This window comes from Cetorhinus maximus, chromosome 4 (genome assembly GCF_964194155.1).
Source record: "Cetorhinus maximus chromosome 4, sCetMax3.hap1.1, whole genome shotgun sequence".
NCBI classification, from domain to species: Eukaryota; Metazoa; Chordata; class Chondrichthyes; order Lamniformes; family Cetorhinidae; genus Cetorhinus; species Cetorhinus maximus.
Window position 1 is genome coordinate 126,755,416 of NC_135882.1, and position 17,956 is coordinate 126,773,371.

Below are 17,956 nucleotides of genomic sequence, written 5' to 3' on the forward strand. Positions count from 1 at the left end.
GCCACTGGGGACATATCAGGGTTAAAGGAGCTGAAATGGGAAAAAAATTCTCTCCACTGTTTTGGGAGGTCAAGGCCATTTTGCAGATAAGGTAAGCCATCACAACTGAAAAGGAGCAGCTTGGAAACTTAGGACTGAATTTTTGCACATGCGGAGAGGTTCTCCATCGTGATAAAAATGGCTGCGCAGGCCATGTTAAAGTGCAGTTGCCTTATGGTTTTGTCCAAAACACAACTTGTGCACTTTAGATCTGATAGGAGGAACTCTAAACTTAGCAGAGTTTTTTGGAGATGTAGGGTATCCTTTTGGACATGGTCCTGGGATACCATTGGGAGAAGGAAGGTACCCTTTAGGATTGTTGAAAGTAGACATGAATATGTGTAAAACATGGATAAACTCATTGGAAATATCAAGCTCATTGTAACTGTCAAAGGGAACTGTCAAGCTTTCAAGAGATTTAAACCTCCTGCCCTTTAAATATTTGAAAAAAATGTCTGCAGTTAAAAAAAATGATGCTTGCTATTTCACTTGGTCTGTTAACATAAGCCTGAGAGTTAGCATTATAGGGTTATGCTGCATGACAGATTTCACAACCTATCACTATCACAGTGTGGTGTGTGTCAGTTCACAGCTTGACTGACAGCTTCAAGTGCTTATAAAGTTGTTGAGTGGGAATATGAATACAAATGCTATGGTTATAAAGGATTAAGTATTTGAACAAAGTTAAATGTGGTGAATGAGTTTTTAATCATTCAGTTTTTTAAATAGTAAATTCATCAATAGACTCTTAAGAACATTTTTAAAACCTCAACAATGGGTCCTGAGGTCTACTCATGGTGGATACTATATGAGTTGGTGTGGTGGCTGTAAGGAAAAGGGGTGAGTAGCATGGATTGGCATGAATTGGCACTAAGTTGGCATAAGGCCTATGAAAGGCCTTAGGGGGTGGGTGGAGAGGCAGAGGTTGGCATAGAGGGTATGAGGAGCCAGGGGGTGGCTGGATGGGGCATGGAGAGTGGCATGTGAGGGATGAGGTCGGTTTTCCATTGCATTCATATTTCATACCTTCGACAAACTTCCAGGGCATTTTGTATTGGATCAGGTTTGTGGAGCCAGGAATTGTCCCAACTCAAGCTAGGAGCAAAAATTCAGGCCTTAGTCTCACCAGTATTGCTGCAGATAGTTAGCTGATGGAAGGCTGAGAATGTCTGGGCATTGGGAGTCCTCACCCCCTCAAATGCTGCTGCATTTTACAGGTTTGTACAAGTTCCTTGCAAGGTCCCATAGTAGCTCCAAAATTAGACTAGGAAATAACCTAGATAGGTTGTGATCTTATAGCCAGCCTTCTGGCATAGGCCTACCAGTGGGAGTGCACTGGAAGGGCTGCAACACACAGGTTGTGTGTTTTCAAACAGACCCAACTGATGTAGAAATATATCACGTAAATGAGGCGTTTTCGACAATGGTAGAAATAATAGGCAGTATAAATATAACCATAAGGTGTTTTAGAGCTTTAATTTGTTGTGTGACTCAGATCCAGTCACGGATCCTGTTGCTACTTTATTTTCCTGCTAATTTATCCCTGCACACTCATTGTTAGTCAATAGCAGCAGGTGGGGAGCTGCAATAAAACAGCTCTTCCTGAATGGTGGTTTCTCAATGGCACAAGATAAACACTGTAATAAAGGATACTCAGCAGGGAAAAAGTAGATTTAAAGGAAGAGGTAACCCACTGTGCAGCTGATTAGGCCACTAGAATAAAGTTTAATGCCATAACAGATTTAAGAAAGTAGTTTTAAAACCGGGGTACTGTACTGCTACTCTTGCAGTTTCGGAAGTCCCCATTCTGTGTCAGGGAGTGTGAGAGGAACAGGCATCTAATCCAAGTGATTCCTTAGCAGCGCTGTTGATAAAAGTCGAACGTTATCTAACGGCAGTCAATCTTTTTCTGTACTGACAACTACTTCTCGATATTGGAAATAAACATTTTATGTGTGAGTGAAGTGTGATTATCTTTAAAAAGGGTGTCGCTAAGTTGGGTCACGCAAGGTCTCTCTTCCCTTGGCACAGAACATTTTTCACAAAACCAAAAATTAAGTTTTACAGAAGACGTTTATTCCCATGTATGTTGACATAGGGCAGAATTTTGCCCTTGATGGGCGGGCCCCACCGGCTCAGCGGCGGGCGGGCTGCCGATCGCCGCCGCCAAAATGGGCTCCGCCGCCATTTTAAGTGGGCGGGCTAATTTAGGCCCACCCAGCAGGCCACCTGAGGGGAAGCGCTATGCGCTTCCTGTGCTGGGGGTGGGAGGGATTCCCCAACTGTCAGAGTGCGCTCTTTCGCACATCTCCCTGAGGCAAAGTGCTGCCTCAGGGAGATCACTGAAAGGCTGGCAAATATAAAAAATAGAACAATAAAAAATTCATTAACATGTCCCCCTCATGTGAAAATGTCACACGGATGGGACATGTTAATGAAATAAACAAAAACTTTATTAAGCTTTTTTAAAACCGCTATCAAACCTCATCCCGCCACTGGATGAGGTTTGTAAAAAAAATCACCTACCCGCCTGCTCGTTGGGCCCGTGCGCCAAGCTGAAGTTCGCATGGGCCCCTCAAAATCGTCGACGATTGGCAAGTCAAGGGCCTTAACAAGGCCTTTAATTAATGGCGGGTGCGCTGCATAGCGTGCCCGCCGACTGAAATATCGTGATGCAGGGCGCTGACATCGGGACACTTGTGCGACGTCAGCATGCGACATTTTAAGCGCTGACGTGCAGGCTCCGCCACCCGCACCCCAGCCAGAAGATTCTGCCCATGATGTTTGTACAACCTTTCAACACCAACTATAGCAATCAGATTCAGTGTCCTGGATACATTGTGGGTCTGAAAATTATGGAATATGGTGACAACAATGTGGGGGATTTTCTTATAATTTTGCTGAAAAATCATGGGTGATGTGTATACATTTGGAACCCCCTGTTTCTAATGTGATTGTTAATTAGCTTTAAAATAGTTTCACTTATTCTAAAACTCTTCATTAATTCCTTCCTTTCTCAGTTCATTGAGCCATTTTTCTTTCTCTTGCCCCTGCACTGTCCCCTTAACACCATCAGTCCCTAGCTGCCACTCTTCTCTCCGGCCCTCACCCCTCCCCAACCACGTCTGTGCCATTTCCTTCCTAATATGTTTCATCTCCCGTTGGCTGCAGGTACTGCCTCAAGGGGTCAATCGCTGCTGCGTACTGTGGACAGAAATTTTTATTATCTCTCAATAATTTCCATCCTCAGCATGCAGTAGTGTTCAAGTCCAGAAGCTGCAAGAGGTAAATAGGATCTGTCAGGAGAGTTGGGGGTGGAGCAGGGTAGAATGATATTCACATGAGAATGCAGTTTTCTTGATTCTGCAATAAAAGAAATGTCATTATGCCTTCCCAGTGACCTTCATGTCCATCATATTGATTATGCTTGTTTCAGTGTTTGTAATCATTGCATCGTAGCTACTTGTCACAAAGTTGTTTTATCTCTTTCATATAAATGCAAAACTAATGCGAACAGGTTTTTAAACCCATTGCAAAAAGGAGAAAAAACACAAAGTAAAAACTTATGTTCCAACTTTCAGCCTCAATACACTTTATTACCATCTCTATAAAAGACCTAAATACAAATATTATACTATGCACCAGTTCCTTATTTTAAGTGCTTCAGCGACATCCTAAGGAATTTTTATTTGTATTTTTCTCACCACTTGTCCTCCACCTTCCCTCCCTTCTCTTCTCAAGGCACAGGCTGTTGCCCAGGTACAATTCCACTGATAGATGTCTCCTTAATTGTTTCATTGCATTCTTAACTCTGTGTGGGTGTTGGGGGGTGTGTGTGCACGCTGATGGAGAAAAATGCAAAAATCAGTTTAAAAGAAAAAAATGTTGATTTAGCAAAAATAAAGGCCAGAATTTTCTGTTCGGCGTGCGGGGGCGGACGTGTAAATTACCATGTGTAAAATCAAAAAGTCACTATTTCAGTTCATGATGCATTGTATGATTTCAGCTTGTTAACTGAGTCTCTGGTGACAAGCTGGTGACATTAAATATTGTTCTCAATAAGACAACTGAGATAATTATAATCGGCATGTGAAGTGACTGTACAGTGGACCTGGAATAAAGTACACTTAGAAGGTAATTTCACTATAACATCACATCAGCTATAGTTTAACTATAATATAAAATGTTCCCAGATTCCCTGTCATTACCTGTCTGTGTGCCTTTGCAGCAAATGTCAACATGCTTCTCAACTATGGGGAACATTGCAGCCTCACTCAGCCACCTAACAGCTGTACACAATGATCAGGAGTGAGAACCTGGAAGATTTTGCCCTCTCCAATCGACGGGCACTGAGGCTAATCCTCATACCTCTTTCCTCTCCTGACTGGAATCAGCATAGATTGCAGATCAAATCTGGGTCTGTTTTGTACAGCTGCTCCCTGAGCCACTCAGGAAGCCAATCTGGGAACATTTTATATTATAGTTAAACTATAGCTGATGTGATGTTATAGTGAAATTACCTTCTAAGTGTACTTTATTCCAGGTCCACTGTACAGTCACTTCACATGCCAATTATAATTATCTCAGTTGTCTTATTGAGAACAATATTTAATGTCACCAGCCTGTCACCAGAGACTCAGTTAACAAGCTGAAATCATACAATGCATCATGAACTGAAATAGTGACTTTTTGATTTTACACATGGTAATTTACATGTCCGCCCCCGCACGCCGAACAGAAAATTCTGGCCTTTATTTTTGCTAAATCAACATTTTTTTCTTTTAAACTGATTTTTGCATTTTTCTCCATCAGCGTGCACACACACCCCCCAACACCCACACCGAGTTAAGAATGCAATGAAACAATTAAGGCATCACCATATTAAGTAACAAAGTGGATGTATACAGAAAACCAACAAGGAAAATACAAAGACCCAAGTTTACACTAGCTGAAAGACTTCTTTTTAAATAAATTTTCCAAAAAAACTTGTAATCTTTTTCTCAGTTTTAATTCATTTTTTAATATCCAGCCCATACAAAAATATTACATTGGAGTAGCTTGGTGCTTTTTATTTCTTTGCAATTTTCATCAACCTTAGCAATGAGGATAGACCAAGTATAAAAATACTACAGCTTGGAATTGTGTGATCCATATAAAAGTACAAACAAAACAGTGGCAGCACAATAAAGCTGGATTGTAAAAAAAAGTTCAATCCCATTTTTGAATATAACTCTACTTTAGTGAGTTTTGTATTCAACAGGAAGGATCTGACTGCTTCCAACTTGGCACCCAGCACCAGTGCAGAACACTTTCCAAGTCTCAGGTCTGATGCAGAGCAACAGTCCCCCTACTCTGCCCAATAATATGCCTATTGCAGCTGTTAGCTTATCCCTTTACTCACACCAGCTATCCTTGTGGCCATTTTCTCTGTGAGATTTTCCATTTTGTATTGCACTAGGAGCTAAGACTGTCCAAGCTTATTTAACATGAGATCCTTAAAGTCAGTAGAAAGAGGAAACTTTCATCCCATTAATTTGAACCCAGACGCCACAGAGGTAAGGATAATGTGCTAACTCATTGCACCACCTTGTGCCAATATATATATAGTAGCAATGATATAAAAGTGCAGTACTTGCAATTCAGTATTTTAATCTTTCATCTGTGCTCTTCCAATGGCTCACTGGTCAATTTGGAACAGAGATACACTAACCACAAATATCCACGGTTTGTGAGTGCTGATTTAATCTCAAGTCACTGGATGTAGGAATCCTGATCAGTTTTCTCCCTCCCAAGACCATCAATGCTGAGGCCATTTGTAGAGGCCTATTATCATCCTGACTAAGATCCACTAACAACACAGACTATATGTTCCAGTCTCAGCTTTTCTGGTTCATGTAGAACCATGGTTCATGTTTAACGCCACATCATCTACTGAATCAATAGTGAAGCACAACTTCAATTACTTAAATTTGACCCTACAAGAAAAAAAGACTGACAATGGTTTTCTAGTTATGTGACGTTGTATATTGGGGATTCTTTCCATACATTTAAAATGCTAAATGTGTTTCTGGGTACAAAGCATTATAGAATCTGCTACTCTAATTTCCTGTAGCCCTGCTGGAAAAGCTAATACATTATTTAGCTGCCACACCTTTATTTGAATGTTATAAACACACTCAACCACATTTCAATCTCTCTCAGGGCAACATTTACAATATCTTAGCACCATTATCCTCAAAAGCAATTCACAATTTGGAAAATGTCGCATTCAAAATATTTCAAATGTAGATCTTGCAGAATATTTGCTCTCACATAAGATAAATATGCTACATAAGAAGGTTCTATGCTGACATTGTACAGTGATTGTTTGCACCTGCTTTCAGAGGTTGAATGCATCTTTATAAACCATTATAATGAGGTTTTCTCTCTGACATGAAGTAAATCTGCTAATTTGACAACCAGACAGAAGAGGCCCCATTCGGTGAGTTTTGAGAAGTTCAAAGATGCTATTATAGCGTGGCATTATAAAAACATTTCAGTAATTTCTAACTAACTAGTCATTCCAGTAGCCAGGTCCTGGTGCATGATATTGTTGTCATTGTATAATTTTGTCGGTAGCACCAGTCATCCCTGAGCACTGATAATCAGAAGCCCCGTGAGAAGTTCATGCACAGAAGAAAATGATAACTACAGCACAAAAAGTCAGCTTGGCAGATATTTTCATATTAAAGTAATCACATTAAACCATTAAGGAGAAAACACTGAGGCCAAAAAATATTTCCACATGCAAAATAAGCGATAAATCTACTGCCATTTAAACATGATCACACAAAATTACAAAGCAATTACAATGATCTTTTTCTTAAAAACTTGTCCTCTGTTCCTCTCTAGTTGTAGCAGGAGCATTGTTTTTTTTCCTATTAACATTTCAGTTCAATATTAATATCATGGAAAGATGCTTAAAAACAGCTGGCAGAAAAACACCTTAATTCAAACATAAGTCTTATTTACACAGCATTTTCTTTGGCATGAGGACCCAGAAGGAATATGAGAAGAAAGATATCCTAGGAACACAAACAATTTCAATAAACAGCAGAGACTATTTATCTAGAGTGCAATGGAAGCGATATATTTACAGCAGCTATTTCTCCCCCGCCCTCACCCATCTAATTCTTTTTGCTGCTTTCTCATCTTTTCCTGAAAGCACTGATGTTTGTCTGGATACAGCTCCACCAGTGCCAGCAGCCATCCAATATTCTGCCCAGGAGCATCCTTTGTGTGCAAACCTGGATGGTAAATGCCGTCAGGTTGTTCATCACAGAGATCATCACAGCCAACTCCCAACCATGTCCTGACCTGATGTTCACACATGTCCATTTTTGCAGGGGAGGTCACTGGTTAATTTTCAGGAGCGAAAGTCCTGGCTGCTTTTTCTCCTCTTTTTTCCAATGGCCCTTTTACCAAGTGCAGTGCCTACAATGCTGCTCTTGCTGAGATCACCTAAATCAGCTCTGCTCATCTGTCAGAACATTTATGAAGACGTATTTATCAAGTATTTTTCTTAGCAAACATGAAACACAATGAGGTTCAGGTCATGAGATATCATTGCATCATTGACATGTGACTTCGTCAAATCAGAAATGGTGCATGGCTTGTATCATTCATTAAGCAAAGATTCAGGCATAAACTGACTGGCTTAAGGCTGAGTCATTTAAGGAAAATTTGAAAATCTAAGCCATTTCATTTTGGAGGCCGAAAAATAATTCATGATAAGTGCACAGGGTGCACTAACTTGACCTATATAATTGGCTTATATGGTACTCACTCAGAATCATCCCTTTTTACATATTATATTAATTAGCAAAGAAAATAATAAAAATAATCATTATGGTATTTTGGCAAGAAATATTTGCAAACCATCATAAAACAAATTTTAATTGCAATTTTTTAAAAGATCAAACAGATCCTAACAATAAAACTCCAAAAATGAATATGTTATAGCCACATTCACTCAAAATAAGCTTCAAATTAAGTTTCTATAAAGTGAGATTGATGAATGGCATTCCAAATATTAAACAGCACTTTTAATGGCACAATAGAATGTAATAAATGCACTCTATGCATGAAGCCTTCTAATTTTTTAAGGATTCTGTAAAATCCTAGTTATAAATAAATGTTTCTGGTAAAATCAACATCAAATTAGGCTGTATTCAAAACTTTTGTCACTCGTCATGAAGAAAAGAATTTGTAAAAGGATCTTCAAAAGACTGCAAGGTTGACCCTGTGAAATAAGTTCCTTCGGGTGCAGTAGATATTCAAGTTTCTAGTATTACGCATTAGCCAGAGGTATAGTTTCATTCTCATTCCGTGTTGCTTTGGGATCTATTTTATCACTTTTTCTGTGTCTCGTTCTTAAAAGTACCACTGCAAGGATCAAACCTATGGAAACATTTTGTGAATAAATGTTATTATTTAAGTCATTTCTCTAAAAAAAATTAAATGACATTTTAGCAACAGATGCTCTTATTGAGCCTGCGGCTTGGTTCTTGGTATGCACCTACCTATAACAGCAAAGGTTCCAAGCAGTAATCCAACTGCAAGACCTATTCTTGATGGTCCAGATTGCTCTTCTAGTGGAATGAAACACTTGTTTCCTTTTGCGCACTTACAGATATTAACTGAGGAGGAAAACAAAGAGAACCCTATAAAATACACATTTTTTTTATTCTTTCACAGGATGTGGGCATAGCTGGCTAGGCCAGCATTTATTGCCAATCCCTAATTGCCCTTGAGAAGTTGATGGTGAGCTGCCTTCTTAAACTACTACAGTGCATGTGATGTAGGTACACCTACAGTGCTGTTAGGAAGGGAGTTCCAGGGTTTTGACCCAGTGACAGTGGAGGAGCGGTGATGTAGTTCCAAATCAGGATGGTGTGTGGCTTGGAGGGGAACTTGCAGGTGGTGGTGTTGTTCCCATGCATCTGTTGTCCTGGTCCTTCGTGGTGGTAGAGGTTGCAGGTTTGGAAGGTGCTGTCAAAGGAGTTTTGGTGAGTTGCTACAGTGCACCTTCTAGATTGTACACACTGCCGCCTCTGTGCATCAGTGGTGGAGGGAGTGAATGTTGAAGGTGGCAGATGGGGTGCCAATCAAGCGGGCTGCTTTGTCCTGGATGATGTCAAGCTGAGTGTGTTGGAGCTGCACTCATCCCGGCAAGTGGAGAGTATTCCATCACATGCCTAATTTATGCCATGTGGACAGGCTTTGGAAGTCAGGAGATGAGTTTCTTGCCACAGCATTCCTAGCCTCTGACCTGCTCTTGTAGCCAGAGTATTTATATGGCTAATCCTGTTCAGTTTCTGGTCAATATTAACCTCCGCGATATTGATAGATAACATGACATTAAATGCCCGCATCATGGTGCTTTGTGTATAACATCTGATATATTCACATATCTATACACTGGGGCAGTGCACAGCATACTAGAAGCCTCACAAAGAGGCCTAACTGAGACTTAAGCGCAACACCCAATTCAATTCTCAAGCTAATGTGGGATGGGCAATAAATGCAACCTTACCAGAATCGCCAACATTCTGAGAATAAATTAAAAACAAATATGGACTCATATCCTTTCGTCTAGCAAGTTACACTCCTGGCATGCCACACCTCATATCTGGTTTGAGGGAATGAATGCTGGAAGGTTTGCTGCACTTGTTCTTTACCTGCCCTTGTTATTCAGCCATTCTTCGCAAATGACAGAAAGTCCACCGACTTTACAATCCCTTCATATCCAAGCCCATGTCTGCTGGGTCCACCTATGAGGTTGCAAATATCACCAGCAGCATGTAGGCTAGCAACATACTACTGCTAGCTAAAAGATGATACAGTTCCCCACTGTGACATATGCCACTCACCAAGAGTGATATATGGACTCAATTTAAATTTTTGGAATTATCAGGCAGTCCAAAAGCCAATATGACCAAAACCTCCCTCAATGACCCAGGCCATTCCCCAAGAAAGTGAAATGGGAGCCAAAACTGAGAGCCCTTTTCTGGGACACCACAAAGATCAAATCCCAAACCTTACCATTGCTATCACTGTATTATTAAGACAATGACCACCCAAACTCATGACCCAACCAAGCTAAAGAGGCCATTGACAAACTATGCTGTATCCAAGAGATATGCCAACCCCAATGTACCAATGTACAAATGACAAATTATACAGTGACTTCATTAAATATATGTATATACTTTTTCATAAGAAAAATCAAATACAAAAAGCAGAAATTACTGAAGATAGGTAGGCTTCATTCTATATGCTATTTCAATGTTTTCTTTAATATGAATACAGGTAGCATATTTATTTTTCTTTTGATATTTCAGATTTCCAGTAATTGTATTTATCCCCCATCTTTCATTTCTGCTTACTCTAACCATTTCTACAGTTATTGACTCACACAGACCAACACAACCACTTTCATATTAAATTTTTGGATAATTTCTCAAACCAATGTTGTACAATAAAACTTATTTACTTAATTTTGTTTGACATTGAACTAAACGGAGCAGACTGAGTATCGGTTTCAGCTGCAAGTGAAGAGTGCAACACAGAAAAATTGCCTCACAAATACAGGTAGACTGATTTCAGATTAGTATGATTAAAGGCAAAAACTGATAAGAGGGAGAATTTTAGCATGGGAGAGATTATAAAGTAATGTGTCGCATGTTTAAATCATTCTTCCTTGATCATGGCTGATCTTGAATTTCGATTTCCACATTCCCATCTAATCCCAATAACCTTTGATTCCCTTGTCTAACAAGAATTTATCTAGCTCTGCCTTAAAAATATTTAATGACCCCGCCTCCACCACCTTCTGAGGAAGCAAATTCCAAAGCCACACAACTCTCAGAGAGAAAAAATTCTCCTCGTCTCTATCCTAAAAGGGCACCCCCTAATTTAAAATCAGTGCCCCCCAGTTCTGGACTCACCCACAAGAGGAAACATCCTTTCAACACCCACCTTGTCAAGGTCGTGCAGGATCTTGTATATTTCCATCAAATTACCCCTCACTCTTCTAAACTCCAGTGGAAACAAGCCCAGTCTGTCCAACATTTCCTCATAAGACAACCCACCCAGTCCAGATATCAATCTAGTAAACCTCCTTTGAACCGCCTCCAATGCATTTACATCCTTCCTCAAATAAGGAGTCCCAATGTCATCGTGCACTCGTGCAATATTTCGGTCGGCGGGCATGCACCAGAGTCAGCAACACGCACGCACACAATTAAAAGGCCTATTAAGGCCATTAAAAGGGTAATTGAATGAAATTTTTCGCTGCCCCTCCAACCTTGTGGTGGCAGCCTGTCAAAAAGGCCAAGCAACTTTTGCAGCTCTGTGCCTCAGGGAGCCCTTCCAGTGCCCACCCACGTGTATGCACGAAGTTCGCACACGCCCTTCGCCCTCCACCAGCCCCCCGCCCCCCCCAAAACACACACACACAGGCAGCGCTGATCGCTGCTGCTCACATTTCACGCTGGATGGACCTTACTTGACCCACCAGTGCAAAATCGCAGTCCGGCCCCAATCGCGGGCGGTGATTAGCTTCCCAACCGCCCTCGCCGAGCTCATCTGACGAGGGAAAAATCCCCCCCCATAACTTGCTTGGTCTTGTACTCTATGCTTCCATTTATAAAGCCAGGATCCCACATTTCTTAACCACTTTCTCAAACTGCTCTGCCACCTTCCATGACTTGTGCACATGTACCCTCATGACCCTCTATGCCCGGTTAGAAGGAGTGCAATTGCTTAATTTGGGGAAATAGAATTCAAATAGAGCAAAGGAAAAGAAGGAACCCACATTTGCTACATTACATTTCACAGCCAACAAAGTACTTTTAAATTGTATTCACTGTTGTAATATTGGGAAATTGAGGGAAAAATATAAATTAAACCCAGATATGTTCAAGATTGCTGCAAAATCTAGGACTGGGGATAGAGGCTCAAGCTTTGAAAAATGAAGGTGCACAACTGTTATGATTTAACTATATAGAACGTGATTGTGGGGAGCAAACTTTCCAGAAAGACATTGGAGACAGACAATGTGGAAAAAAATAACAGAGACATATGAAGGAATGAACAATTGAGAGATATTAACTTTTGGGACTGACCAGATAAATTGCAGAGTTTTTGTTATTCCCTTACTCATGGATGGGGTTCATGGATCATGAGACAAAACAAACTGATTCACTTACAAAAAAGTAACCTGTAATACCTAATATAATCATGCACTAAGAACTAGTTAGCATTTTAAGATGATACTAATGAATCATTACCTTCCAAGAAACTGCTTCCTTCTAGAGGTGGAGAGCCACTGTCGGTGATTGTCAAAGGAATCTTATACTCTATTTCTTCAGTGTGTGAACCAAAGGCCAGGGTGACAGAGGCATGAGTACCTGTGAAGACAATCAGTGCTGTAGTGACATTGTTTAGGTACAAGAATTCACAAATACATTGAAGGGATTCCAAAAATAGATTTCACCTCACTATTAATCAATCCTAAATGTTTGTTATATTGAAATAAAATTCTAGTTAGATAATTTTTGTAATGCTGTAACTATGTGCCATTTTTGAATTCTCTTTTAGATTCATCTCCTAAAATTAGAAGCGCTTTAGGACAAAAAGGGCCTGATTTTGGGCTCTAAACAACAATCCAGAAAGAGATGGATGAGGTGAGATTGTCAGCCTTCAGCTGAGGCAGAGGACAGCCATCTGAGTTTGCAGTCTGCCCCCTAGTTGTGCATGAGCTGTAGGTTTGAAATATGCTCCCCATAGCCAACCGACCAGCCCGTTAGAGGAAGAAATTGGCCACTGTTGCAGATTCTGAAGGCCTTCTCTCACTCCTCACATATCAATCCTTGTGTTTCCCCTCAAGGTGATGTGTTGATGTTGTAGGGTGTTAAATACAGTGCGGTAGGTCTAAAGAAGTCTTTGTAGTAATATGTAGGCTAACTGGAAGTCTTCATTGATTCTTAGAATTATTTATAAATATACAGTATTTGTATGCACACAACTCTGTCCAAGACTAGACTGACCCTGGTTGTGGATCATGTGCTCCCTTACTCATTGTGTCGGCAGTACTGTACTCAGTCCCATATTAACCTGTATGTGCCAGACCTTTATACTACACCTCCCCTCAAGTCTTTATGGGCAGAATTTTCTGCCTGTCAGGTGAGTGGTGCGGGAGTGGGCACAAGCCCGATCGCCAGTGGCGATTGGGTCCGTGCCGCCATTTTACACAGGCAGGCCAATTAAGGCCCGCCCAGCATGAATCACGGCTCCCCAGGACAGCGGGAATGGGTGGGCAGCGGCAGGACTGCAATGACTGTCAGGTCCAATGGTAACCCCGGCCGCCTGTTTTAAAAAGTTGCTGCAGCCTTTCAAAGGCTGTGAATCATGGCCAGTGGAAGGGCTCCCCAGAGAGTTGCTGGTGAGCAGGCCAGGCAGGAGGGTAGGGCAGGGGGTATTGTGCCCCTCATTTTTCCAATGATTGCCTTGTTGCCCTCCTCGAGGAGGTGGCAGCACGGTGGGAGGTGCTGGTTCCCCAGGATGGGAGGAGGAGGCCCCACCACATGACCAAACGTGCCTGGGAGGAGGTGGTGGAGGTGGTGGAGGTGGTGTGCTCCCGCGATGTGGTGCGGCGCACCTGGATCCAGTGTCGCAAGCGCTTCAATGACCTGTTGCGTTCGGGAAGGATGATTACCATGTTGGCATTGGTCACTTAACCCAGCAGGTCGGCTTTCCCCCTGGTGCCCCCCCGTCACCACCAAGTCTGAGTGTAGTGACTGTATTGAATCATTGACGGCATGTGTCCTTCACTGGGTGGGTCAGCAGATGTTGCCCATACCGAGGTCACCCTGAGAGGGTGGTGAAGAGATGTGTTCTGCGCCCACAGCCTGTGGTACACTGAGACCCACATTACTGTTTTGGGGGCAACCTGGAGGAGCTGCACCAGGTGCAGAGCTGGAACTCCAGGACAGGTCGAAGTCAGGGTGATGACATGCTGGGAGGGGAGCTTCAAGGTGCTGTGGCACCGATCGATCTGCTGTCTTCTGCGCTCCACGTGCTTGCGCCTCCTTGCTATGGAAGGTTAGACCATGTGGTGCCAAATGTGTTGGAGGCAGCATTTGGCCAAGAGGGGGCGTGGTGGGGGTAGGGACAGGCTTAGCATCTTTGTGTGAGTGTTCGGCAGCAGCGGGGTGAGGAGGTACTGGAGCCCTGCAATGCCCCACTCTGGTTGGGGTGGGCCGCCCGCGAAGAGAGTCCAGGTACAAGTAGCACTAATCAATGCTCTTCTCTCCTTTTCAGGAGATGAATGCACATAATGCCGCCGAGCGGGTGAGGACTGGCGGCGGGCCGGCAGAGTTGGCGATTCTCAGCCACTTTGAGCAGGAGGCCCTAGATTTGGAGAGGCGCCAAGCACCCAGATCCACAGGTGAGGCTGAGGTGCCACGGGCAGGTATGTTTGCCCAGCAGTGAGGCCACCATTGTTCTCTCAACAGCCATGGCAGTGCTGAATGTTCAGTGATTGAAGTTTGCAACATGACCACTGCTTATGGAAGGGTGAGCGCATAATGATCCGGGAGACAGGGATGCACATTGACATTGTCTCCACATTAACTGATCCAATGTCATTGTTTTTCCTTTCAGCATCAGTGGAGCAGGGCCGAGGGGAGGAGCAGCAGATGCCCCCTCTCACACCTGAGGGCCCTGAAGTCACGGACTCACCAGCGTCACGCCATCTCTGCCAGGCATGTACCAGCCCAGATACTAGCACCTCGGTGGGAATTAGAACATCGGCTATTATCCCGGGGCACAGCGGTGAGGGCACTTCACAGTCACTGGAGGAGCTGGCAAAAACAGAGAGTGCCCATGGTTCCAGCAGTCAGAGGACTGCAGGGAACCAGGTGCATGCTCAGTCGGTGCCTGATGATGTGCCTCTGGAGTCATCCACAATGCAGCAGCTGCAGGAAATGCGGCCGGGCGTGAGGGACGATCTGGCGGAGATACACGTGGCTATGCTTGGCTTGTTGTCCGTGGTGGAGGAGTCCACGCGGACAATCGTTGATGGAATGAGCCTCATGTCCGAGTGCCATGCGTCCTCCATGGAGAGAGTGACGACTCTCGTGGAGAGGCTCCTCCAGGAGACCCATGAGGGTTTCCTGGGGATGTGCTCTGACCAGCAAGCCCTCACATCGGCATTGACCTCAGCTGGTCATTGCCAGTGTGGGAGATGGTCTGGGCACCAAGTTTCCCAGCATGGTGCCCATCCATCCACGGTGAGCAGGGAGGTCCAAAGCGACCTCACATCGGTACAGCAGCTGCCTGTCATCTCTCAGGGTGCTCCGGATGAGGGCGGCAGTCCCTCTGCCAGTGACCCTTGCATCCAATGAGGCAGCGATGACTGGGGAGATGCCAGCTGTGGAACTGGCAGCTCCCTCCCAAGCGGGGCCAGCACAGGCTCCACGGGCCAGAGAACGACCACCGAGGTCATCGAGGCCAACAGGACAGCAGAGTCAGCAGGCTGCCTCAGATGCCACTCCGAGAGATGGGCAGCACCAAGACGTAGCACCCGAAAATGTAAAACACAAGGCGCCTTAGGCACACCACAGGTTTATCACTGGTGCTTTTGTGTTGGCCCGTAATGAGGTCTTTATGAGTTGATGTGATTTTTAACACCTTTGTCATTTTGTTTTCTTAAGTTCCTTTGGTTGTAATATTAAATTCAGACATGTCATCATGGTTGAGGGTGCCTCTTTTCTTCTGCACTTAGATGGTTACCAATAATGTTATGAGTGTTTTGTGGGACATTCAGCTTTATTAACAAGGCCCTTAGTTAATGTTCCTAACCAGGTAGATTTTGCACTTAGGTATCAAGTATGGAGTCTGCAGCCCAGGCTTGTCCTGGTGATCCATCTGTGGTGTTCTAGCTAAAGGTTCATTGGGTTAAAGCCTCCCTGGGTGTCCCTGCCTCTCTGGAGTATGCCCCGGTCAGCGTCTACCCCCTCAGCATTTCCCTGTGCGTGCTCATCCTCGGACTCACTGCTGGGACTCGCAGTCACTGCGTCTACATCTTCGTCGTCCACAGTACCCCCCCCCTTTCCAGTGCAAGATTGTGCAGAGTGCAGCATGCAACCACTACCAGCGACACTCGATCTGGGGGGTTACTGGAGTGCGTCCCCCGGAACGGTCCAGGCATCAGAAGCGCATTTTGTGAAGACCAATGGCTCTGTCCACCACAGCCCTTCTGGAGGCGTGGCTCCTATTATACCGCTGCTCAGCTTCTGTTCTTGGATGGCGGAGAGGCATCATGAGCCACCTTCTGAGGGGATAGCCCAGCAGCCGTCCATCCAGCCGGACCAGAGAACTGAAGAGCCCCGGCACCTGGGAGTGTCTGAGGATGTAGGCTTCGTGGGAGCTGCCTGGGTACCTGGCACAGACTTGTAGAATCAGCATCCTGTGATCACACACTATCTGCACGTTCATGGAGTGGAAGCCCTTCCTGTTGACGAAGGCACCGGGCTCACTTGCTGGCACCTTGATGGCCACATGTGTGCAGTCTATTACACCCTAGACGCGGGGGAAGGCAGCAATGGCCGCGAAGTCTCTGGCTCGCTGTGACTGGCTTGCCTGGTCCCAACAGTAGTGGATGAAGGTCAATGCACGCCTGAACAGAGCGTCAGTAACCTACTTGACACAAGTGTGGACAGCTGACACCGCAAAGATCACCTACCGACCCCTGGAAGGATCCAGAGGCATAGATGTTGAGGGCAGCTGTGACCTTTAGAGCCACTGGCATGGGGTGTCCACCCACACAGTTCACGGAGATCTCAGGCCCAATCATCTGACAGATAGAGTTGACTGTCTACCTTGAGAGACGGAGCCTCCTTCGGCACTGCACCTCAGACATATTGAGGTAGCTGCTTTGCTGCCTGTATACCTGGCAGCAGGATAGTGGCGTCTTCTGCAGCCCCTTCCACCTTGGCCTACCTGTTGGCCCTGCACCCCTTGTGCCTGCACCTGTCCTCCCAAAGGTGGCTCCCCTGGAGTCTGAATGTGCATTCCTGGCCTCCTCCCCCTTCTAGCCCTCCCTTCCTCCTCAGAGCACCTCGCCTCCAGTGGAGAGTTCAGCTCCCATTCCCAGGCTAAGGGAAGACTTCCTGAAACATGCAGGCCCAAAAAAAGATTCCTCACTGCAGAGTGCTGACCTGAAGGTTGTGAGTCCAGTCCAAGCAGCTGGTATGTGTTTTGAAGTATTGCAGATCACACAGGCAAGTATCAGTAACTTTGAAACATCAATATTTGATAGAGCACACTCGTGACCCCACTGAGCCCTCTTATCCCACCTGTGGATGAGGTTAATACAAATGTGTCCTACCCGCCTGCCCATTGCGCCCATGCGCCGAAATGAAGATTGCATGGGCACCGAAAAATCGCCGTCGATTGGCACCATAAGTGGCCCGTTAATTAATGGCGGGTGCGCATCGGAGATCATCGCACGACCGCCCAGCGAAATATCATGATGGCGCGCGGTGGCGTCGGGACACTCGCCCGACGTCACCCCGCATCATTTTACGCGTCGGCGTGTGGGTCCCGTCCCTGCACGCGAACGGGAAACTTCTGGCCTATGTAATGAATTTAAAGTGATTAAAGTTTACCTTATGTCTTGCATTGTTATACATTTACATTGTCATTACTACACTATTACTACCTCATCTTCCCCCTTCAGGTCCTTGAATTCAAAGGTTCAGGCGGTTTGGAGGTCTTCTAACCCTTCCATACCTCATTCGTACTACTGTCAGAGGAGTGGTAAGCTCTATCACTGCTGGTTCTTCCTGTCGGTTTGCAGTTTGTTTTGGCA

General features: G+C 44.4%; 1 protein-coding gene across 2 annotated transcripts in view; it reads right to left on the reverse strand.

Annotated features, from left to right (window-relative positions):
- Positions 1-8,195: 8,195 nt before the first annotated feature.
- The window catches only part of cdh17 (cadherin 17, LI cadherin (liver-intestine)), a 109,728-nt gene continuing 99,967 nt past the window's right edge, over positions 8,196-17,956 (reverse strand). For both annotated transcript variants that reach the window (XM_078540754.1, XM_078540753.1), the window contains exons 16-18: positions 12,372-12,491; positions 8,601-8,717; positions 8,196-8,478 (exon numbers count right to left, since the gene is read on the reverse strand). In XM_078540754.1, coding sequence (XP_078396880.1) covers positions 8,369-8,478; positions 8,601-8,717; positions 12,372-12,491 — 347 coding nt within the window. In that variant the 3' untranslated portion in view covers positions 8,196-8,368. The remainder of the gene's footprint in view (positions 8,479-8,600; positions 8,718-12,371; positions 12,492-17,956) is intronic.